This window comes from Staurois parvus, unplaced genomic scaffold (assembly GCF_062004578.1).
Source record: "Staurois parvus isolate SC_StPar_1 unplaced genomic scaffold, SC_StPar_1.0 ptg001045l, whole genome shotgun sequence".
NCBI classification, from domain to species: Eukaryota; Metazoa; Chordata; class Amphibia; order Anura; family Ranidae; genus Staurois; species Staurois parvus.
In genome coordinates, this window is record NW_028318841.1 from 3866863 (window position 1) to 3892107 (window position 25245).

Genomic DNA, 25245 nt, shown 5'->3' on the forward strand with positions numbered 1-25245 from the left:
AGAGGACAGGGGTCACTGCTGGCAAGGCAGAGGAAAGGAGTCACTGCTGGCAAGGCAGAGGACAGGGGTCACTGCTGGCAAGGCAGAGGACAGGGGTCACTGCTGGCAGGGCAGAGGAAAGAAGTTACTGCTGGCATGGCAGAGGACAGGGGTCACTGCTGGCAGAGCACTCAGCAGAGCACACAACCTAGGCACAGGCAATAGAGATTCTCCCTACACAGAACATAGCTGAGATTGCATTACCTTACACAGAGCCTCGATCTGCACAGTGCGTAGCTGGCTACTGCAGCTGCGCTGCCATTTTGACCAGGGAATTTCACAAGTCAGAACTGCAACATATGTGTAGATCGTGGCTGTGTCTAAGGGATTCCAATCTCAGCTATGATCTGTGTAGGGAGAATCTCTATTGCCTGTGCCTGGGTTGTTCAGTATAGTTGCCGACATTTAAAAAAAAAAAAAATTTCCGGGGACACCTTTTTTCATTGTTTGTCCAGAAAGCCATGGTAGGCAGATAATGCACTTTAATTAGGAATGGGGTACTAATTTAAAATTAAAATAGAGGTAGATTTACAAGTGGCATATCATTAACCTAATGACATGCTTTAGTTAAACATTTATAAGAGAGCTGTAGTTATGTTAGGGCAGTATAGTGTAAGACTAAGACAGTATATTGTCAGGCTTGGGCAGTATAGTGCCAGAGTAGGGACAGTATAGTGTCAGGTAAGGATAGTATAGTGTTTGCAAAGCTGCAAGGACAAGGAAAGTGCAGCTGAGCCCACGTCAGGGATCTCGGGGTAAAGCAGTCTTGTGACAGCTGACATACTTCACAGTTGGCAAGTATGGTTCAGCAGCCAGGCACAGCGTCTGGGGTGGAGGAGTGGGGGCAGTTGGCTTCGGGGGGGGGGGGGTGCAACTGAAATCTTAGGGTGCACAGCCCACCCTAGCACTCCTCTAGATCTGGCCATGGGATAAAGCTCCTTTTTAGTATATGGGGGAGCACATAAGTCATATTCTTTAGGCTTTCATTAGGCAAGAAAGCAGCAGTGACTGGTCTTTATCACAGGAAGCTCCTGATCAGGGGTAAAGTCTCATCACTAGATCACTGCACAGATCTGGAAGATCTAGGAGTAGAGAGGAGACGTGTCTGTGAATTACATGTGTGCTGGGAGCGGACAAACATCTGAAGCTGGACACTGCTAACTATAGGTAGATCTTCTTTTTCTTCATATATGGTAACACATTTCTTTGCTGCTTGCGGAGCTTTGGAGACAGCGGGCATTTTTGGAAATGTTTCCTTATATGTCAAGGACCGCCTTAAGGATAGATGATCATAGGCTAAAGGATCCGGGGACCATTGGCTTAATAAGATTGTCCCGCAAAGTGTTAATGACCACTCTAGAGATAGACGGTCATGGAATGAGGGTGCGTGTCAGTCCATGTGGGGCACTTTTGTTGAGCACCAATCAAGATACTGAATACAAGTTGAACACAAGCACAAGCACTTTCTTTTACACTAATTATGGGACAGGTTTATATGTCTAAAACTGGGAGATTTGAAAACAAAAATGCTGTGTGATGTCATTCCACAACAGGACTCTAAGTGAATTTTTAAGATCAACAGATATTTTCTTTTTGGTAGAGTATTTAACCCTTTCGCTGCCATGGACATAAAGCTTTTGTTAGCCAGGTCAGTAAGGCTTGCGCCAATGGCATTCTCCCCATATAAGCTCATGGTCACTTTAGTGACTATACTAGCTGTGATCCGCACCAGAGAAGTATTAAAGGACCTACAAAATCAGTAGCACCATCTTTTATTTCAATTGATCCTGTGCTTTCAGAAATTTTATAGTTTGGAGGATGTTTTACAAAGAAAGCTATAAGTTAAAAATTGCAAAAATGGTCTGGCCACCTGAGTTTAAACGTAGAGTAGAGGCCCTAGCAGCTAGAGGGTTAAATGGATTAAATAAGGAAAATTATTCATATATTGCATTTTTTCACTTGGAATACACTTTAAGGCAGCAGTAAGCAATATTTTTTTTTTACTTTAAAGTGTTACTAAACCCACAATAGTAAAATCAGTCTGTATATGCAGTAAAGCATGCTTGTTATACTCACTGTGGAACTTAAGGGGTTAATACGCCGCATTGTTTAAAAAGGATGTTTGATCCTGTCTTCTCTGCCCCTCCCCTTTTTCTCCTGTCCCCAATCCATCTCCTGACAGAACAGAGCCTTGGAGGCAAGTTGCACATGCTCAATTTGGTGTGTACTACTAGATAGTTTTTTTTTTGTTTTGGGAGAGTGCATGTGATCAGCAACAGGGTCAATCAGTGCTGACAAGACAGAGGGTCAGGGGTCCTGCAGCCTCATAGGACAATCAGGGAAGAATGAAAACAAGTGCTATGCCGGACACTGATAGAAGTCACAAGACTACTCTAACTGCTGATCAGAAAAGGTATTTAGAAGTTTGTATTTAGTGAAATAACTGCATTTCCATGTTCTGCATACTGTAGGAGATATAGTGAATGCAGGGTCCTCGGTTTGGTAACACTTTAAGTCAACTTTTAAACTTTGAGTCCACAATTGCAAACGTTTACAGAAATTTTAGTCACTAAAGCCTAAGCATACATGCAAGGATTTCTCTCGTTCAGACCTGTGGCATAGGTGGAGGAATCTCCATTGCCAGCTAATATATATTTTACAGCTGCTGCTCCCATGGCTGTCAGAATACCCAACATATAACTGCATCTGACTGGATGTAGTCACTGTTTGACTGAGAATTGTTTGTTCAGTTACTTTGATTTTATAACTGAAGTTTGTCGAGCTGGATGGTGTTAACAGGGCAACCCATGGTTCCGAATTTTACCAATTCAGCAGGAATGGAAACAACTCAAGCCATGTATGGTGAGCTTAAGGGCAAATTTGCACAGTTCAGGTGCTGATTTTGAGATACTGTCTGCATAATATATTCATTGTTGAAAACCACTGCCTAGTGCAATAAAAAGTATTTTAAAAACAAGGACGATTGTGAACCTGGCTCAACATGGCTTTTATAATAAAATATTCTGCACATATACTGAGAAACATAGGGGTTGATTTACTAAAGGCAAATAGATTGTGTACATTGCAAGTGCAGTTGCTCCAGAACTTAGTAAATAGGAAGAAGCTCTGTTGACTTCCAACATCCAATCACGTGCAACCAAAAAGTGCATTTTTTAAAAAATTTTCCTTGCATGTGATTGGGTATTCTTTGCAAAGTAAAGTTTTACCTCATTTATTGAGCTTTGGAACAACTGCACTTGCAGAGTACACAGTATATTTGCCTTTAGTAAATGGACCCCATTTACTAAATGGACAATGGTAATGTTTTCTCTGAAGGGTAAGGGTAACTAACTCCAAATATCCTTGCTACAGCTGCAGATAGCGGACATGATGCACTGTACTGCCAGTGTAGAGGTCAATACATCACAATACAATGCCCCAGAATGAGTGTCCATCTTAACGCTTGCAAGATCTCACTGCTCAGTACGACCACGTCACCACGCAGACCAATAAGAGGTGCTTCGTTCTGAGACACCTTACGAAGAAAGAAGCCTCAGATGTGCTTCTCATTGGTCAGCACAGTAATGTGGATGCGCTGACCAATGAGAGCTTGCCATTCCATGCATTATGGTCCACTCTGGAGTTGTGTATTACAATGTAGCAGAGGGCATCGCAGCCGCTATGTGCAGTGGGGTCTAGAGGGGTGGCTGGGGTTTTAGGAGTTAGTATACCTCTATAATTTTTGAGAAAATATAAATATAACATTTTAATGCTCAGAATTATATGTATTTTCAAAGTTGTGTTTTTAATTACCTTTGGGTCCTTAAGACTGAATCCAGACATGTAGTCATTGATGATTTTGAAGACGAACCCTCTGTCCATCAACGTGAGACACCTCTTAAAAACAAAATTGCATTTGTTATATATTATGATAAAAAAAACTCATGTATAACATCTGAAATATGAATCTCAAAGAAAAAAACTCCAGTTTAATGGAGAGTCTTTCAAAATGACCATTGGAAAGTAAGCTAAATATTACCATGTTTACTTTCCCTTTAGCACCTGCTGCCTAATGGAAACGACATTGGGGTGGATTTACTAAAGGCAAATAGACTGTGCACTTTGCATGTGCTGTTGTGGTCATTTTCTTTAGTAAAAGCAAATATAGTGAATCTTTACTTTGTAACACATACCCAATGAGGTGAAAAGAAAATTAAAATAAAGTATTTTTGCTTGCACATGATTGGATGATGGAAATCAGCAGAGCTTTACCACATTTATTAAGCTATGGGGAAAATGAGCGCAACTGCACTTGCAGTGCAGTCTATTTGCCTTTAGTAAATCCACCCCAATGTTTCCAATTCAGACCTGCTCAGTTATGAAAAGCTGAGAAAGAGAGGCCACATGTGTCCTAAATTAGGTTTAAACTCTATGTGCTCTTTATTGTTAGAGAGCTATGAATCTAAATTCAAAAACAGTAAGAATAAAATGTTTAGCTAACTAAAACCTTGTTCTTTAATTTTGCCTAGAACAGGGTGTCCTAACTGGGGAGATATGCCCACTCTAATTGTCCTGGTGACCACTTTTCCTGGAAATGAAGATGAAGGGAAATTAAAAATGTTACAGTGGTCACTGGAACAATTGATTAGGAAAAACCTTCCAATGGGGACATCTGTTCTTGTAACATCTGTATCTAAGGGCCCTTGAGAATAGGGCTGTCTATCTGCATGGCATCTTTCCAGGTGTTTCAGTTCACCCAGGAGGGGCTGTGGCTGGACAGGGCTGAATTATGTACTGAGGAGTAATGGCATTTAGGGCCTTTTGCATTCAGGGACGAGGTTCCCAGGAGCATCGGCAGGAACATATTGCTCAAAGATGGCCCCATGGCCATAGGGCCTTATATGGTATTTCGCCTCACGTTGGAGAGATTTCTTCTCATATCCTGTTGTGTTTCCAAGACAGGAAGTGAATAGATAACTCGTCTACAGGCCACAAACAGCAAAAAATCACAGAGGGGGTTCTTACAATTTATTATTCAATTTAAAACAAAAATATTAAGTAGAAATGTAGTTTATGACTGGCCACATGGGTAGAAGTGTGTAGTTTTGTTAGCTGATAACAAATCTATCCACCAGCATATATATACAGTAGCTGCCTTGGGTGGAAATATTTCTCTGATCACTTGGTTCAAAACTGTGTTTGCCTAAAGAAGGGAACATGATGTGCACACCATCGTACGTATTTCTGCCAAATTGTTTAATGAATCCCCTTATAATGTGATGGAGCAGGAGTCACAAGCCAAAGAAAAAGTTACAAATCTGTTGACAATTTCCTGAACTTCTGACTCAGATTGTGCCTGTCTTGATGACTCCACCTCCTCCGCTGCGCCAATCTATAAAACGTTACCTTTATGAAATGGGCCAAGCTCATGTTAACATTTCTGGACTCCTCCTGTATTTCCCCGTACCGTATGGTGACATGTGGTATTATGGATAGCAGCAGAGAATGTAAGACATTTTGGTAAGAGTCAGGAAACCTCTGAGGTCTTGGGACCTGCAGTAAAAGAAAATACAATTGTTATGCAATTTAACCTCTCTTGTAGAACATCTAGAATCCTTGGTCAGAGAAAATCTATTAGATCTGCAAATAGGGGTCACGTTGCTTGTGTTTCCTATGCTACTGCACAGATGCCTGACAAATTAAGGGGGCCCTTTAAGGTATCCATATATACGAAGTAAAGTGTTAGCCAGATGCTAGCCCAAGATGTCTGTGCAAGAATGCCCAATCACACTCCTGGTCTCCTAACACTTTGTAGGTAGGTACAGCTTGGTGCAGTGGAGTAATTACACTGAGTCCAATAGCAGGAACAATAGCTTAGGGCCAGTTCACACTACAAAAACGCACTTCCGATGCATTCCAGATAAGTTTTCGCTTACAGTTCACACCACATGCAGTTCCGGTGCAGTTTTGATGCAGTCTGCTATGTTCCAGTATGGTTCTGTGAGGACAAAAATGCAACACGTTCTATTTTTTTTCTGCACTGGAAACTGACTGGAACTGATTGTACTGGTGTGAACTAGGGCCACTGAAATACATAGAAAACTGTGCATGCATTTTTTATGCAGAAAAAAAGTACTGGACTGCATCTAGTGTGAACTAGTCCTTAAAGTTAAGGCTCAGCTCAACAGACAGCCCAGCAGAAGATCGCCCCGCCAGGGAAACACTCACAGTTCCAGGTGACTTGTAAACACAGCAGGTTCAGATGCACCACCAGCGTCTGTCTCAGAGGGCAGAATGCAGCCTGGCCAGTGCGGTCCCAATGGCGAGGCTTTCAAAGTAGGATGGCATGTCCCTAGCCTTTCCTTCCTTGTCAGGAACCTCTCCCTACCTCTATCACTTTCCCTGGAAAATAGGTGCTCATCCACTGCTCATCCACAAAATGTGTGCCGAACCCTGGAGGCAGGAACTTAAAAAGACTTGGGGACTGCAAAACCATAGAGAAACCAGGTTTCTCCGGACTTCCTCTCCAGCTGTGGAATCGTTCCGGTTGAGCACCACCTGCAATGGAGAAACCAAACTGAACCTGCCTACAACTTAATCTTCAACTTTTGGGCCTGTTCACACCATTGTGGTGCAGTAAAGCATTATTGAAGCTCAGGGAACATGTATCCACTTATTTTCTTCTTTTAGCTTTTGGCACATTTTAATTCCTAAAACTGTAATATTATGAAACAGAAAGCACTTAAGCATCATGTGATAACTTCATACAACCTTTATTAAAAATAGTAATATCTGGTACTCACAAATGTTCTATATAGACTTGCTTTGTCACATAAAATAGAATTCAATAAGAGACCCGTTCATATATCACTGCATTGAAGAAATCCCTGTAGTAGATCCTGTTGGCGTGAATTATTGCTGACCCGTTTCAAAGGTGAACTCTCTTCATCTTAGCCACTCGGTCACTTTTACAGGACTGTAAAGGTGCCACAATCCCCAGCTCCTTTTGCACTTCCCCAGCTATCCTATTCTATCAGAGAGCCTGGGACCAATGGTGTCAAGATAGCAAGTGGGAGAAGATTGGGGAACATCCATTCTTCAAATTGCTCTGTAGTCATTGAACCCAGGAACCCTCAGCTCTGAGCATTTCTGGGTTCAAAGCTGTCAGAATCCCAGCTGAAATGCTGGGTATACAGCTGATCAACACACAAGGCAGCGAAGATATTAGGGGTTTTATGACCAATGATGTCTAAAAAAATGGGAACCTGGCAACTGCTAATACTATCACAAAGGGGGCCCACATGTGATAGCAGTAAAGTTAAATGAGAAAAAAAAATAGAAAAAAAAACAACTTATAAAATAAATAAAAATACTCCTACTGTAAACACATACATGCATGTAAACAGTGATTATGCAACACACTTTGTATTGCCGCCATTGTTGGCATGAAAGCAGTAATTTTATAATCATCATACTGTTAAAATAACATTAAGACTTCAGTTTTTTTTAATTAAAATAATAAATATGTTATACTTACCTGCTCTGTGCACATCGCTGTATCAGGCTCAGGTAAGTATAAGGAGGGGGGGAAGGGGGTCTGCGAGGATCACAGAAGGCATTAACATCATAGAATGTATCAAAGTAAAAATCCTTAAGGCTTTAACTCTGAAACCAAGGACCTGTAAAGGCTTTCAAAGTCGCTTAGGGACAATTCTGGGTGCTGTAGTTTTTTTTGCTATTTCACGTGTGTGCAATTTTAAGGCTTGACATGTTTGGCATCTATTTACTCAATGCAACCCCAAATTTTAGATTTTACCAAAAAATTGGGTATTACATTGTGTTTGCATGCCGTGAATGTCCTGCAACATGACATTCTACAGAGCCTCTGCTTTCAAAAAACATATACCCGTTTGGGGGGTTTTCTAGAAAAAAAACAGACTTTAAGATGTGTGCAAAAATTTTTTAAAAATATTCTGGTAAAGAAGTAGTTAAAGAATGAAACACATGTACTTAAAGTGGACCTTTACTCAATCAACATTGATTATTTTTAATCCTTATGTTACATTAGTAAATAGATAGGAAAGTATAATATTTTTACTTGTTTTAAACTTTTTTTTTTCATTCTTCAGTTACTTCCTGGTTTCCTGCCTAGGCAAATGATGTCATACATCCCAACAGTCTTCAAGAGGGGAGGGAGGGTTCTCAGCTCAGCCAATGCCTAAGCTAAGGGCTGATGACTTCCAGGAAGTAAATGCTACATGAATCATCTGCCCTTACTCAAGACAGCCACTGCCAGAAATGCCAGGGGGTGCTTTTTAAAATGATTTCTCAGCAAAATAAAGCATGGAGACATGGATGGATGGGGGAGTTTACATTGAATTTTAAAAATGAATTAAATAGCACTATTGGTTTGTGGTGCTTGGATGAGGCGCAGTTCCACTTTCAGTATTGTGATAGTTTATTGTGTATTGTAATATGTTATCCAAACAGAAATATCTAATGACCCACCTCAACCAGCAGCATTCTCTTTTTTCTTATCTGACCTCATAACATGTTAAAGGTTCTATAGCAATGCCCACTCTTTTCAAAACAAACAATTGGTGATGCAATTTAAACTCATATGAATTACAGATATGATGGAGCATTATGCAACAAATAACAAATATTAGGTTACCTTGATCTTGTTCTCCTCTATAAGGTACAATGCCATGGCTTTTGCCAATGCATCAAAGAAAAACCAGGAATACTGCAATAAAAAGGATTATAATGGGTATAGATTTACAATGAGCTCTTAAGAATTTGCTTATTTTAGGTGCTAACCAAATTTTTTCACAATAGACAAATTACTGGGACACCTGGCAGAGTATGAAGGAAGTTGAAAGTATTTTAAATCACACTAGTTTGTCAACAGGCAAAACAATAGTTCCCAACAGTTCATGATTTCAAATACACTTTCAGGTTTTCAAGATTTGTTCTTGAAAATGTACTAGATTTCGAAGGGTTTATTAACCCAAATGTGACATGTTTACCAAAATGAAGGTCTAGGAAGAGGCATCTGTTGCCTTCTTATGTCATTTGGGGACAGAGTTTCTGGCTTTGTTTCTGCACTCTTTGGAGTTTTAATTTTCCTGCACACCCTGTGCTGAATCCCACTCTTACTTCTGCATTTACCAGTGAATAACAAAGAGAATGGACCACTTACAGTAGATACAGCATGTTCTTGTATGGTATAAGATATTTAAAGATGGCATTGTTTGGTATAAGAGATATATAAAAGATATCTCCAATTTTAGCAGGCTGTGCTATTTCATGCTTGGTATTCAGTACCATAAAATCCCTCTATCTCTATGTTTTAGGTTTTTTTTTTTTTTAATATATTGTGCTCCTTTAATTAATATTTACAAAAGAGCAGGAAAATGGCTATAAAACCTAAAAGTATCATAATTATGGAATGGTATGCTTGTAACAACTTCAGTGCCAGAAAGAATGTTAGAGCTTCCTCAATGCTGCAAGTTTTTAGTTTCTCACTGAAAGTAGAATATCCCATTAGGCATGCAGTCTTCTGTCTGTTGTCTTGACTGTTCTGTACAATTGTGATCTAATCTTAAATGGCACTTCAGCTGCTGTAATATCCCTGTTATAGTGACAGGGTTCTATCTAGTGGTCATTTATCAGTACTACATTCAGCAAGAAATCATCCAGCTACAGTACAAGACAGTTCATTAAATTACAACAAAAAAATGAATTCACTGATTCACTCAATTCCTTAATAACAAACATATAATAGTTTGTGATCAATTTTATTTTTTTATTTTTGTTAGGAATTTATGTGTTCTGTTAATTTTTCTAAAACTATTTGCATAAACTCTCTACTTTACAAATAATCAATCAATATAGACTGCATCAAAATATGGTGCAGACATATGCTGGGGGTGTTCAGCTACCTGGAGCAAGCTTGGACTTCTGGAATGTTACTGCACCTTAAAGGCAAATAAGAAGCTTGCTTTCAGTTAACTCATTATATATACTGTATATGTTCTGGTCTGGGAGCTCTTATATGAGATAAGGACCACAGTTTGCGCAGGTACAATGGTGCTACACTCTGGTGTCACATATATTTGCAAGTATAGAGAACAAAAATGTGTTTTTTAGTTGGAAATAGTTTATATAGGTTTTTGTGCTGGCTGGGATCAAGTGCTAAGGTTTATTTTGTATATTTTATGGCGGTAATAAATAAAAGTTCATCTCCAGGTAAATATGACATTTTATGCAAGTGCAGAGAATTTCTACACTTTAAACATGACATCCTTGCTTTTCTCTTCTAATGCTTTCCTCTTCTGCAAAATTAATAGCAGATGCCCACTGGCACTTCCTGTCACCTCTGCTTTATGTCAGTGCAGAAACAAGTCAACCCAACAACCATTTGTGGTTTATAGAGGTCACACTCTTATGGTTATGTAAACCCACCACTGTTGCCTGAATTAGTGATCTGGTATATTTATATCAGCATTGATTATGTCTGCCAAGCTTCACCCATCCCCTCCCATAGCCAGTGCCTGTGTCTCTGCTTCAGCACAGTGCACCTCTTCCCATTGTTACTAAGGAGTCATGAATACTGAAAGTTGAAGAGGACACAGCAGAATTCCAATGTTTGTCACATATGGGGAAGTATGCCAGCAGGGAAAATTCAGGGCTCTGTTTGACTATTAAGATGTTTAAAATCGGTATGCACTGGAGCAGTCATTCCCAGTTCTCTATTACCCCCAACAGATCATATTCTGGATTTTTTTCTTAGATAAAACATCTTTCATAAATACCAAACTATTGACATTGATTTAAAGCACCTGTTCTGGTGATTGAAATCCAAAAACATGACCTGTTGGGGGTACTTGGGGAATGTGGATTGAAGCCATTGCAGTAGAGTGGGCTGATGACTCATGGGGATGTAGTTCTGCAGGCACCCTACATACATGAAGATATGATGTAGGGCATGCTGCAGAACGCTTCGCCCAGTGGTGGGATCCACAGGCAATCTCAGCCAGTGACACACGGGGTCATTGGCCATAAAGATTATTCTTGAAGGACTGGTAAGTAGAAGCCCAAAATCCTATGAGAAGGGAAGGGTTTGAGCTGAAAAAGATCATAACTGGAAATTGGCATTAATCTGAGTGGCTGTCAATTTCTGATGTGTCTCGTGCAGACACAGGCTGGGGGTCTTCAGTTGCATTGAAAAAGTCTGAACTTCTGATGCATTGCTGTCCCTGTAAGGAGGATAGGGCAACCTTCAAGGTATGCCTGTTCTCAGTTTATTTATTGCTATATGTGCTGTATGTCCCAGTTTAGGTTCTTATATATTTTTAATAAGGAAACAGACTTTTCAGATGTGCCTTTGCGGGGCAGTGTGGTTTCAGATGTACTTTTTGTAATGCTTGGTATAGCCCCAGTATGTAACCCTGATGTCAGCTGATCTCCACTACAAAGAATATTATTTATCATACCTTCAACAGCTTATTAATAGCCAAGAAATCTGCAGACTGTTTCAGCACCGTGATCATTGTTGTAGCCAAAATTTCATGCATTGCTTTCCCCTGAGGAGAATTTGGCTTCTGGGTCTTAAACACATACTGAAAAATCAAATACAAAAATATATATTATCATTATGAGAACAATGAAATGGTCACATAATCACTAATATAAGGGATTTTAAATCCATGTATTATTTTATTTTACAAAGATTTTCTCCTTGTAATTCTCATTTATAATGCTCAATTCACAAAGAGAAACAAACAAATTGGTCACTTACTAAGTCTAGGTTCACACTAATGCAGTGAGGGAAACACTGCAATCCATGCATGTTTCCCCATTGCATTGCAATCTCACTGCCCTTGAGATCTGCTGTGGGTGTCAATACAAAGCTAATGACACCCCAAATGCAGGTCACAAACTCAGTTTTTTTGCCTGCACCGGATTGCATGGTACAAAAAGACCATGCAATCTGGTTGTGGTGTGACTCCAAAAAAGGTGCGTCCAAGTCTTTGGTGCAATGTGGTGCGATTTTAGCCCATTCAAAATACATGGGCTCAAACTGCATCACACTGAATCGCATGTGAATTGCACAGGAATGTCGTGCGGTTCCTGTACAATTCACATGCGATACACAGTGTGAACCTAGGCTAAAAGTGTTAAAGTGTACTTATGGTCAAAATGTAAAATCTTATATTCATTCCCACATTGTACTTCACTTATGCATAGTCTACTCCTGAACAATCTTGAGGTTTCTAAATTTACTTTGTGAAGATCTCCACACATTTACTTCCTGGAATTCTGTGACAAGTATTTCCTATGCCCTGTGATTAAGCACTGCTGTGGCACAGAATTCACAGAGCCTGCCTTCTGAACTACAGAGGTGCTGAGAGGAGATTTTTCAGGAGGTGAAATCAGTGCAGGAATCACTTCTTGCAGGCAGAAGGGGGACAATGGGATATTTAGTTCTTAGAAATTGAAAGTAAACATTGGAGGAAAAGCTGTGAAGCATGCATGGAATTGGGGCCACCAATAAGGGGTACCATGGAGGCCCGACGCCTTCACTTCAACGGCGGGGCCCCGCCGGCCACAGCTTTAAGTTTAATAGTATAAGAAATTAGCTTCAGGCAGTATAGTTATGCTAGTTCCCACAGTTCTGGCAGCTTCCAGGTGGTCTGCATGATTTACAGTGGGGAAAATTATTATTTGATCCCCTGCAGATTTTGTAAGTGTAATGACAGAGGCAGAATATCAACCAAAAATCCAGAAATAACACATGATACAAATGTTATAAATTGAGTTGCAGTTCAGTGAGTAAAACAAGTATTTGATCCCCAAGAAAAACATGACTTAGTATTTGGTGGAGAAACCCTTGTTGGAAAGCAGAGTTAAGGCATTTCTAGCAGTTGGTTACCAGACTTGCACACATCTCAAAAGGGATTTTTGTCCACTCTTCTTTACAGATCTTTTCTAAATCCTTAAGGTTTCTTGTCTGTTGCTTGGCAACTCAAAATTTCAGCTCCTTCCATACATTTTCTATAGGATTACGGTCTGGAGACTGGCTAGGCCACTCCATGACCTTAATGTGCTTCTTCTTGAGACACTCCTTTGGTGCCTTGGCGGTATGTTTTGGGTCATTGTCATGCTGGAAGACCCATCCATGACCCATCTTCAATGTTCTGACTCAGGGAAGAAAGTTCTCATCCAAGATTTTACAATACATGGTCCCATCCATTGGCCCCTCAATGTGGCAAAGTCGGCCTGTACCTTTAGTACAGAAATAGCCCCAAAGCATAATATTTCCACCGCGTGCTTGACTGTAGGGATGGTGTTCTTAGGGTCATAGTCAGCATTTTTCTCCCTTCAAACACGGCGAATCACGTTAATCCCAAAGCGTTTAAATTTGGTCTCATCTGACCACAGCACTTTCTCCCAATCCTTCTCTGAATCATTTAGATGTTCATTGGCAAACTTCAGACATGCTGCAGGATTTCAGTCCATGGTGGCGTATTGTGTTACCAATGGCTTGTTTGGTGACTGTGGTCCCAACTGCCTTGAGATCATTCACAAGCTCCTCCCGTGTAGTTCTAGGCTGATCCCTCACTTTTCTCATGATCATGCTTACCCCATGAGGCGAAATCTTGCATGGAGCTCCAGACCGAGGGTGATTGATGGTTATTTTGTGTTTCTTGAATTTAAGAATAATTGCTCCAACAGTTGTCTCTTTCTCAACAAGCTTATTGCTGATGACCTTGTAGCCCATTCCAGCCTTGTGCAGGTCTACAATCTTGTCCCTGACTTCCTTTGACAGCTTTTTGGTCTTGCTCATGGTGGTGAAGTTTGAATGGAAGAAAGAGATTCTGTTGACAGGTGTGTTTTATACACATAACAAATTGCCATTAGGAGCACCTTCTTAAATTGACAGGACTCATTTATGTACCACATGACCACATATCCAGGCTGTGGGAGCCAGAATTATTGTTGGTTGGTAGGGGATCAAATACTTATATTACTCACTGAACTACAAATCCAATTAATAACATTTGAATCATTTGTTTTTTGGGATTTTTGGTTGATATTCTGTTATCAGTTAAAATACACCTGTGATAAAACTTATAGGCCCTTCATTTCTTTGTAAGTGGGCAAACTTACAAAATCTGCAGGGGATCAAATAATTATTTTCCCCACTGTATATTGGGCCCCATCAGTTCATTCAGAAGAGCCCAGGACCTGTAGTGTGGATGGACTTGTTTTTCTACAATCGGCACATAGGTCGATTTACACTAGCCGCAGGCGCAGCATTTGCTGCTGGTGGAGTGATATTACTCACATCGGCTTCCTCGTGGCCTGCTTCTTTTAAGTGTCAAAAGGACTACATAAATGTCACAATTGGCCCACACAGGAAGTGGTTAAGGCCCAAGGAATATCTATTAGGCCTAAAGTAGGCAGCAGCATTCTCATTGATAGGGGTGATCTCAGCCATGGTCGGATCCTAGTCTGAATGCACCTGAGGTATCCCGCATCTATGTCATCAGTAGAAAGAGCAAGACAAAGCTGCACTTTTTTGAGGTGGGTGGGCAGGGTTGGGGGCCCTGTCAAGTAGGTTGTATGGGACCCCATGATTTCTAACAGTGGCCCTACAGGGAATTCAGAAAGTTGTGGAAAAAGAATTCCAGCAGACAGGCAGAATTCACAACATGAACAGACATTTTTCAAGTAAAGCTTATATTGCATTGTGAAATGTATTGTTATTACAATGCTGACATTATAAAATGAAAATGTATGCCGTGTCCCAAGATCTCCTTAAAATTTCTACTAATCTTTCTTATCTCACAAACAACAGTGGTAACAAAAACAACTAATTTTCCTGTTATCTTCAATAGACAGCTAATTTAAACTATGTTTGCCTGATGTTAATAATATTTAAGGGGCAGCATCACATCTGTAAATTGACTTGTCTATATGGTCAACTTTAAAATAAAGAACTGATGAAACTGACTCACCTTAATAAAAGAGCGGAGGTAGTGATCTAAACCTTCTTCATGGCATTTTGACACAATATGAAGAAGAACCCTGCCACAAAGGGGAAAATATCAAATAATCAATGCTGATCATAAAGAAGACAATTTCTAGAAGTGTATTCATCTTTTGATCTTAAAAAAATATCACACAAAGTAGAGCAATCTACCACTAGCTCTATATATATATTGCATGTTTAAAAATATGTAGCAGTGATAGTAGCAAGTTGCTTTGAAACATTCAGTCATTTTTGTGTTTGCAATTACCTGGACACTGTTCTAGAGTGAATACTGCTTTTCCCTATTGGCTTTTCAGAGGCAGCATATCAGCTCAAGTTTGTGACCCATAGAAGCTCTATGGTTCAAAATTGTATTAAAGGACTTACAGAGTACAATTCGAAGCAACCTCATCTTCATGGGAAAGTGTTGTCAGAACCTGAAAGAGCTGCATAAGAATAACAGGCAGGAACTGGATCATGACCTGGACTTCCATTGCATGCAGGCACTGTAGAAAAAAAGAACAAATATCTCTGTCTCAGGATTGCACTGTAATGTATACAATTCTCCACTAGGTGGCAGAAGAGATGCATTAGCAAAATCATTCAAGGAATCCAAATTTACTGGGAGCATTATGGGGGTGTCTGGAGGAAATATTAGAGTCCGGCAGGAGATTACAATTATACTCAATGATAGGTGGAAATGTAAGTTTACAATGGACTAATGAATTTCCCAAAAAATGTAGGAAAAAAGTAATACAAAAATTAAGATAAAGTGATATTAAAGGATTTTTCTTATTTTTTTAAAATAACAAACATGTCATGCTTACCTGCTTTGTGCAGTGGTTTTGCACAGAACAGTCACAATCCTCCTCTTCTTGGATCCCCGCCAGTGCTTCTGAATCCTTCCCCCTGAGCAGTGCCCCATAGCAAGCAGCTTGCTATAGGGGCACTGGTGCCTGCTCTCCCTCGAGCCTTGTCTCTGCATCTTGTCTAAGACGCAGCAGTGCCCCATACTCCCTCCTCATTGTCTGTGATTGACAGCAGTGGGAGCCAATGATTCCCACTGCTGAGCCAATGAAGAGGCAGAGGCCCAGGGGAGCCGCTGCTTTCCTGCACAGAGATCAGGCTCAGGTGAGTATTAGGGGGGCAAGCTGCACAAAGAAGGTTTTTTACCTTCATGCGTAAAATGCATGAAGGTAAAAAACCTTCAGCCTTTACACTTTAAATAGGTTAATGGCCTTCACAGTTACAGTTACTAATGGGTTGATGGATCACATACAATACCTTCAAATACTTCACAAGGTCACCAGCTACTTCCTTAGAACCAGGCAGGATCTTCTGGCAGTACTCGAAGAAGTTGTACAAATGTAAATCCTAAAATTAGATAAAGTGTCAGGTTTACAGTTTGATTACAGATATAAAATAGTTTTGTATGTATTGTATTTAACTATATAACTTGCTATACAGTATATTGCTTTTTGCAGCTGACATTGCACTAATTGCATCTATCTCTGCACCAAAAGATGCTTACAATCTAATGTTATTCCATAGTCACAGAGATATGAACATTAGGACCCTTCTGATCCATTGAATGGTGGCACCTGACCTGATTTTAAACTTCTGCTTTTTTTTCCAGATGATTACCTATTAAAATAAGTTCACAACGTTGCTAACTAGTCATCCAAAGCAATGAATGGGATTCAGGATTTAAATTAACCAAAAAAAATCTAGTAAGAATAATCAAATTTTGGAACTTTTTTTTTTTTTAAATAAATTAGCTCCGCAGTTTCTAATTTAGAAATAGGCCTTCAATCCCCAGGGTACACTCAGGGCATTGAACCATTTACTTCCTCAACTTAGACCCTTCACAGTCCCCTCCTTGCTGTCCTTTTGGCAGGAAGAGTACCAATATTGCCAGCTGAGGCATTGTCACTGGCCATTGAGACAAAAGAGAGAAAAGGAGCAAAACTTTGAGGAAAAGATGGCTCCCATACACAAGTTAAAACTCTCCATTGGCTCACAGAAGGGTAATCTGGAGTTATAGGTTATGTTGGTACTATTTGGTGCCTGAATTGTTCCAGCATACTTATTCTTGTTACTTAGGAAAGTAGATAAAGCAGTTGCTGTTGAGGAATTGTTGGGCTCCCAATCTCCCATACATGAAGAGGTGTTCCAAACTAACACTGCAACAGAGGAGTGGACTTAACAGATTGTGTGCAGAAACCAAGCAGTTTTAGGCCCTTTTGCTAAGTGGCCCTTTTATTGAGGTCACAGTGTAGGGATGTGGGCATAAGGGACAAACAGCAACAGGGTACAAAAAGGATTGAGCTGGAGACTTCTAGGTCACTGGAGGGAGAAACACAACCAGACAGTCTAATGTGGCCTGGCCTCAACTCAGGGTCTACTCAGGTAGCACATCCCAGGAGGGGGAGCATAGCAGGAAGGTCTTGTAAAGGCCTGGCCTTAACTCAGGGTCAGTGCAGGTAGAACATCACAGGAGAGGAGCACAGCAGGAAAGTGCTTACAAAACAGCAGAGTCAGAGGTTCCCTGTGTGGCCTGGTCTCAACTCAGGGTCAAAGCAGGTAGCACAACACAGAAGGGGAACACAGTAGCCTCACAGGCAGCAGAGTCACAGGGTCCTTGTGTGGTCTAGTCTCAACTTAGGGTTCAAACAGGTAGCACATTGCAGGAGGGAAACACAGCAGGAAGGTACTCACGGGCAGCAGAGTCACAGGGCCCTTGTGTGGTCTACCATCAACTTAGGGTTCAAACAGGTAGCACATTGCAGGAGGGGAACACAGTAGGAGGGAACTCAAAGGCAGCAAAGTCACAGGGTCCTTGTGTAGTCTAGCCTCAACTTAGGGTTCAAACAGGTAGCACATTGCAGGAGGGGAACACAGCAGGAAGGTACTCACAGGGCAGCAGAGTCACAGGGTCTTTGTGTGACCTGGCCTCAACTCAGACTCAGTGCAGACAGCAGATTGCAGAAGGGGAACATAGCAAACTGGTACTTATAAGACAGCAAATCACAGGGCAGTAGATCACAGGGCATGGATCACAGGGCAGCACTAGCATCAGGAGGGGTAGTAAGGAGCATAAGGCAGGATGTCACAGAGGTTTGGAGGAGGTGGGGGGCCTATGGGACCTGGCCACAGTCCACTCCAATCAGACAGCAACAATATTCAGAAGAAGTGGGAAGGGAGCAGGGAGGACAAGCATAATCACACAGCCTTCTGCTCAGGTATTTAAATACCTGAGCTTGAGCGAGATTTTATAACCAGGAAATCTAAGTTGCCTTAATGACAGGTTCTGCCTATTTCTGTTTCACCCGTCCTGGTGTGCAGTGACTGGACCTACCGATACGTGCTGGCATTGGGGAATTAGATGGTGGATGTCTGGGCATTTTCTATCCCCACGACAAACACTATTTATTCTTTATTGCTATTTTTTGTTAATGACATAAAATATTTTACATGAATGTGTTATTCAGAAATGTTTTCATTTTGATTAACACTCTATTCTCAGCTATGCATCTGTAAAGCTTGTACACTTACTTGGGTATAGACTGTGGACTCCAAATGGCTGCCAATTTTAAAGAGTGGTTTGGCTCCGTCCACCCACTTGATATCACTACTACTCTATAGTGAAATAGGGGAGAGAACGAAATCAGTTAAATTTTTTGCAGTTTTAGACTTTTGCAAGTAAAATCCTACCTAAGAATGGACACACTAAGGTACCTACTATTACTTATGTTAAGATAGGAACCTTCAAAGTTTGCCTCTCTGAAACGAGCTGCACTTTCATACTAGAATCTGGCTTATTTGTCTTCAAACTAAGGCCTCCAACTGCCCTTTCCTTGTTCAATGACAAGTCCTCAATGACCAGCAAGGACACATTCATTGGGCAGGATAAATACAGTTGGTAGACAAAGGTCTCGTTCACACTTATGTTCTACAAACAATTGTTCTCTATGTGCCCTGTTCACACCACAACACTAGTAACATGTGCATATTTTTTCTGCGCAGGATTTTGCAATGTGTATAAAGCTCACTGAAACACGCATGACAACTGATGTAAACTCGTGTCTCTGCAGTTGAAATCTGCACGTTTTTCCATCAGCTTTTCTGCATGTATGGTGTGAATGAAGCCTTAGTCATGAATGTAGAACCCTGGAAACAAAATAAATCTACTTCCAGACTTTTAGATAAAAACAGTTTTGCTTTAGGATTAAGTTTTAATTTTCTTTGACAAATCCCTGTTTTAAATATCAGGTATATTGGAAAGGCTCAGAATAATGATGGCCAAAAATACATTTATTTTTCATGCAATCAACTACTTGATCAAATTGAAAAAGTATACAAAAATTTAAAAGTGATCACATCTGAATTGATCACAAAATGATCGGATTTAAAATGAAAATTTTCCCATCATCGAATGTTTTCTATGTGATCCTGAAAAATTGTTGAAAAGAGACTAAAATAATAGTGAAGAGCAATTGATAATTCCTAGAATTTGAATAGTAATGTTATAATTCTGCTAAATGATCAGACAGATACATGTATGGCCAGTGGAAGAGATGAGCTCTTTATGCATGCACATTATTTATAGAAGGCTGTCATGTGCTTAGTATGGTCCCACTGCAGGATGTGATAAACAGAGGTTATACCTTCCTTGTATCTGGATCAGTCTGGCTCAGATATCCGGGTGGAAGACTGGCAGAAACTGGCAGCTGCTGGTCTGATGTGATAATTCTACCCTCCTTCAGCAAACGGACCCAACTATACCCAACTGTAAATGAGAAAACAACAGAAACTTATGAAACCTACCTAATAATAATGATGAAAATGATCTGTCAGATTGCACTGTTTGATCCTAAAGGCATAATCACTCTGCATTTTTTTTTACAAGGGAATGCATATTAAGTCAGCACTTTTATACAGTATGGTAGAAAGTGCAATATTTTTGCTGTGTGAAAGGCAAATTCTGTGTTTAACTACCGGTAGTTGGATCTATGTGTCAGTTGCAAACCAAACGTGTCATTATCAGAAACGATTCGTACCGGGGGTTTCAGCACTGTCATGTTTCTTACTGCTTCCCTTTGAGTTGATGTCACAGCTGACGTGATAGAAGGTGAACAACAGGTGGTGCTTGTGGTGTAGATGCAGAGGAAGCTCTATTGTTACCTGCAAAAAAAAAAAGAAAAATGTTATACATATATATATATATATATATATATATATATATATATATACACATATACATATACATATACATATATACATATACATATACACACACAGTGAAATAAAAAAGTATTTGATTTCCTGCTGATTTTGAATGTTTGCCCACTCACAAAGGAATGATCAGTCTAAAAATTGAATGGTAGGTGTATTGTAACACTGAGAGACAGAATAGCACCAAAAAAATTCAAAAGAAATGCATGTCTAACAAATTATGCACTGATTTGCAAGTTTATGAGAGAAATAAGTATTTGATCTCCTTCACAAAACATGTACTTGGTGACAAATCCCTTGTTGGCAATCACAGAGGTCAGACGTTTCCTGTAGTTGGCCACCAGGTTTGCACACATCTCAGGAGGGATTTTGGCCCACTCTTCTTGGTAGATCCTCTCCAAGTCATTAAGGTTTGGTAGCTGATGTTTGGCAACTCGAACTTTCAGCTTCCTCCACAGATTTTCAATCGGATTAAGGTCTGGAGACTGGGTAGGCCACTCCAGGACCTTAATGTACTTCTTCTTGAGCCACTTTTTTGTTGCCTTGGCCATGTGCTTTGGGTCATTGTCATCCTGGAACACCCATCCACAACTCATTTTCAATGCCCTGGCTGAGGGAAGAAGGTTCTCACCCAAGATTTGACGGTACATTGCCCCGTCCATTGTCCCTTTGATGCGGTGCAGTTATCCTGTCCCCTTAGCAGAAAAACGCCCCCAAAGCAGAATGTTTCCACCACCAGGTTTGACAGTTGGGATGGTGTTCTTGGGGTCATAGACAGCATTCCTCCTCCTCCAAACACAGTGAGTTGAGTTTATGCCAAAGAGCTCAATTTTGGTCTCATCTGACCACAACACTTTCAACCAGTCCTTCTCTGCATCATTCAGATGTTCAGTGGCAAACTTCAGATGGGCCTGGACATGTGCTTTCTTGAGCAGAGGGACCTGCTCAAGAAAGCACAAGACCGGGCAGTGCAGGATTTCAATCCTTGTCGGCGTAGTGTGTTACCAATTGTTTTCTTGTTGATTGTGGTCCCAGCTGCCTGGAGATCATTGACAAGATCCTCACGTGTAGTTCTGGGATGATTCCTCACTGTTTTCATGATCATTGACACTCCACGAGGTCAGATCTTGCATGGTGCACCAGACCAAGGGAGACTGACAGTTGTTTTGGGTTTCTTCCATTTGCGAATGATTGCACCAACTATTGTCAAGCTGCTTGGCGATAGTTTGGTAGCCCAGTCCAGCCATGTGTAGGTCTAACATCTTGTCCCTGACATCCTTGGACAGCTCTTTGGTCTTTGCCATGGTGCAGAGTTTGGAATCTGATTATTTGATTGCTCCTGTGGACAGGTGTCTTTTATACAGGAAACAAAATGAGATTAGCAGCACTCCCTTTAAGAGACTGTTTCTAATCTCAGCTTGTTACCTGTATGAAAGACACCAGGTAGCCAGAAAGCTTGCTGAATGATAGGGGATCAAATACGTATTTCCCTCATGAACATGCAAATCAGTGCATAATTTGTTAGACATGCATTTCTTTTGAATTTTGTGTTGCTATTCTGTCTCAGTGTTACAATACATCTACCATTCGATTTTTATACTGATCATTTCTTTGTGAGTGGGTATATATATATATATATATGTATATATATATATATATATATATATATATATATATATATATATATATATATATATATATATAGAGAGAGAGAGAGAGAGAGAGAGAGACCTGAAAAAGTTAATGTGGCGGGCACCACTTCCAACAGTTTTCTGCACTGTTATAATATTGCAGGAAGCTTAGCTAATTCCCCTAATAAGGCATACTTGTAAAACTGTGATTTATCACCATACAGGCATATCTTCCTGGTGTATGTGTTTTAAATTACAGTAATTGTTTCACCTGCAGTGAATATTTGGAAAATGTCACATTCACTGCTCTGTAAAATGCAACTTATAAGTGTATACCTTATGTTCATATGTAAAAAAAAAATTCAACATTTTTCTAGAATTGCTAAATAATAGAAATTTAGACACTAGGAGAGGATTATGAACATATATGATTTTAGCTATTGAAAACAAAATATAAAAAATATCTGAACCTAAAATAGTCTACATACCAAGATGTATACCAGACGCTCTGTATATCCTTTCTAGCATCTTTCCCATCACACAAACATGTTGAATAAACAAAGATAATATTTTCTTACCTCATCATAGAACTCTGGGTTTTGATTGTGATGTAGAACAATGGCATATGCCCTTGTTGTGAATACTGGACCACCAGGTTTTCCATAAATGCACTGCAAGCAGGAACATGACAAGAAACCATACTGTATGAGTAGACAGTGCTTAAGGCTGGTCATTGAAATCAAACTGCATACTTATACTGGAGGCCTCTATCGATGGCATCAATTTGAGACACTTCTGATATCCTGAGATTAACTAACAGGAGCATTTGACCAACAGTTGTCTTCCTTCTTACCTTCATCTGACCTGCCTTAAAGGGTATGTTCACCTTAAAGGATAACTTCACCTTTTAACAAAAAATAATAAATGCACATTTTTTTGCAGGCAAAAACATGTGCATTTATTATTTTTTGTTTGTGGAGCCTCTACAGAATGATTGCTGGTGCCATGCAGGTCTCTCCCTGACCTGTCAGTATATCTGCTTGCTCGTATATCCCATACGGGCAAGCAGATACTTACTGACAAGAAGGCTCAATGAACTACCACGACGGTGTGGAGTACCGTGGTAGTTCATTGAAAACTACAAGCCAACAGCCGCAAAGGCTTGTAGTTTTTCCCATTCACAGAATACTGTGAATGAGTGATGCGGCCAGGTGGGCTGAGCCCCTCATGGCTGTGTTTTTAAAAAAAAATGTTACAGCTAGCAGAGAGGAGAAAATCCCCGCCAGCTGTCACAACAGGGATTGGGTGGTGTGGGGGCCAGCCTGATCGTAACATGTTACATGTTACAACATGAATATGGGCCCACAGTTTACACCCGGGAATATGGGCCCACTGGGACTTGTAGTTTTTCCCATTCACAGAATACTGTGACCGAGTGACGCGGCCGGGTGAACAGAGCCCCGCATGGCTGCTTTTTTTTCTTTTAATTGTGACAGCTAGCAGGAAGGAGAAGATCCCCGTCAGCTGTCACAATGGGGATGAGGGGGGTGCAGGGGTCAGCCTGATCGTAATATGTTACATGTTTCACCCTGAATATGGGCCCACAGGTATGTTACCAGAGGAGATACATAGTTGTAAGATCTGACTAGAATTGATGTTGATATGGTTTAGTTTGACTAGTTTAGATTTTTATTACTAGTTTTTTATTTCGGCAAACACTTTCAGCAGGTTTTGCATTCCCAAAGACTTGTATAGGAATGCAAGCCCCTGCTGGAAGTTAACAAAAGACCACTGACATAGGCCCTATAGCTGTTAAAACTCAGCCCATGGTTTGGGAACCACAACTCTTTACTCCTTTCGATGTTGCTTTCGAAGTTGCTCAACTTTGTTGTATCTGTCTGTATGAACATTTGCTGCATTACATTCTTCTTAGTACCATTAAGGCTAGGTTAACACTGCTGCAATATGATTTTGACCCCAGTTTGTAGTGCAATTATGTAGTGCTACTGGGATGTAACTTTGATAAGGTTTGTGCATTCTATGGGGCCAAAATCTCACTGGAATCGCACCAAAGTAGTACAGGAACCTTTTAAAAAATTGCTTTGTGCTTAGTCGCATTGATGTGAATGGACACCATTGAAAAGAATGGGGGAGATTTACTAAAACTGGTGCACAGAAAATCTGATACAGCTGTGTATGGTAGCCAATCAGCTTCTAACTTCAGCTTGTTCAGATAAGCTTTGTCAATAAAACCTAAAAGCCGATTGGTTTCTAAGCAGAGCTGCACCAGAAATAACTCCCAATTTGATTTCCCTAATCATGTGATTCTCTGAGACTCAAGTCGTAACTGAAATCGCACTAGTGTGAATCAGGCCTGAAGGATAACTTTATATTTAGAAATTTCAAGCAGTGTTATCAACCTTGCCTGAATTCTCCTAGCTGGACCACATAACTCCCCAATCCACAACATATGGGGAAGGTGTTCTGTAATCCAGCAGGGCATGACAGCCAAGGCTGACAATGCTTGGAATTTCATTGTAGAAGAGGCACTGTATTAACAGCACACTACAGAAATTTAGGGGCTCACTGGATTTCTGGCAGGATCAACAGGTATTTTTCTATAATAGCAGCATTTCAAAGGGACAAAATGTAAATGAAATGAATAGCATCTACCCCTGATTGAGTACCTATGGATTTAAGTTTCAGTACTATATGTGTATAAAGGAAGTATCAAAAAGGTACCTTTAGTGGTTGTGCATCATGCTCATCTGAATCTCGGCATTCAATCATGACTGCAATATTTCTAGCCTGAAGGGACATAATTTAAAAAAAAATGTACTAATGAATAGGAAAGATTGCATCCCAATATTCTCATCCCTATCCGTTAGTCTTTGCTTACCTTGGCAAAAGATTTTTGATTATCGTACTTTAACAGCAGAGGGTAAACATAGAAATGGTTTCGGTAGGTAGTGAAGGGGTAGCAATATTTTATTACTTCCGGCACAAATTCCTCCACTTCCACAGCAACCCTCTGATTTTCTTTATTGTACGGTCTGACCGGGATATAGGAAGAAGTGACACAATCTGACAGGGAAACAGAATGACAGTTCATAGACATTCATTCAAAACATTCAATCTGGTCATACATAATAATTTGAGATAAAAAGGCTGTTTTACAGGACACATCATCTCCCAAATCCCTGACTTCGCTATCATTGAGAGAGGAATACCTCCTCACGATTTCAGCTTAGTACATTGAGCATAATGAAATAAACATTTCTCAGCAATATATAAAGTCAA

General features: G+C 40.3%; 1 protein-coding gene across 2 annotated transcripts in view; it reads right to left on the reverse strand.

The window, feature by feature from the left end:
* Positions 1 to 25245, reverse strand: part of DOCK11 (dedicator of cytokinesis 11) — a 318014-nt gene that overhangs the window by 194198 nt on the left and 98571 nt on the right. For both annotated transcript variants that reach the window (XM_089657960.1, XM_089657959.1), the window contains exons 17-29: positions 24845 to 25029; positions 24688 to 24753; positions 22524 to 22616; positions 20140 to 20263; positions 19747 to 19868; positions 18635 to 18718; positions 16364 to 16453; positions 15467 to 15585; positions 15066 to 15135; positions 11538 to 11663; positions 8714 to 8785; positions 5446 to 5592; positions 3853 to 3936 (exon numbers count right to left, since the gene is read on the reverse strand). In XM_089657960.1, the coding sequence (XP_089514086.1) occupies positions 3853 to 3936; positions 5446 to 5592; positions 8714 to 8785; positions 11538 to 11663; positions 15066 to 15135; positions 15467 to 15585; positions 16364 to 16453; positions 18635 to 18718; positions 19747 to 19868; positions 20140 to 20263; positions 22524 to 22616; positions 24688 to 24753; positions 24845 to 25029 (1382 nt within the window). The remainder of the gene's footprint in view (positions 1 to 3852; positions 3937 to 5445; positions 5593 to 8713; positions 8786 to 11537; positions 11664 to 15065; positions 15136 to 15466; positions 15586 to 16363; positions 16454 to 18634; positions 18719 to 19746; positions 19869 to 20139; positions 20264 to 22523; positions 22617 to 24687; positions 24754 to 24844; positions 25030 to 25245) is intronic.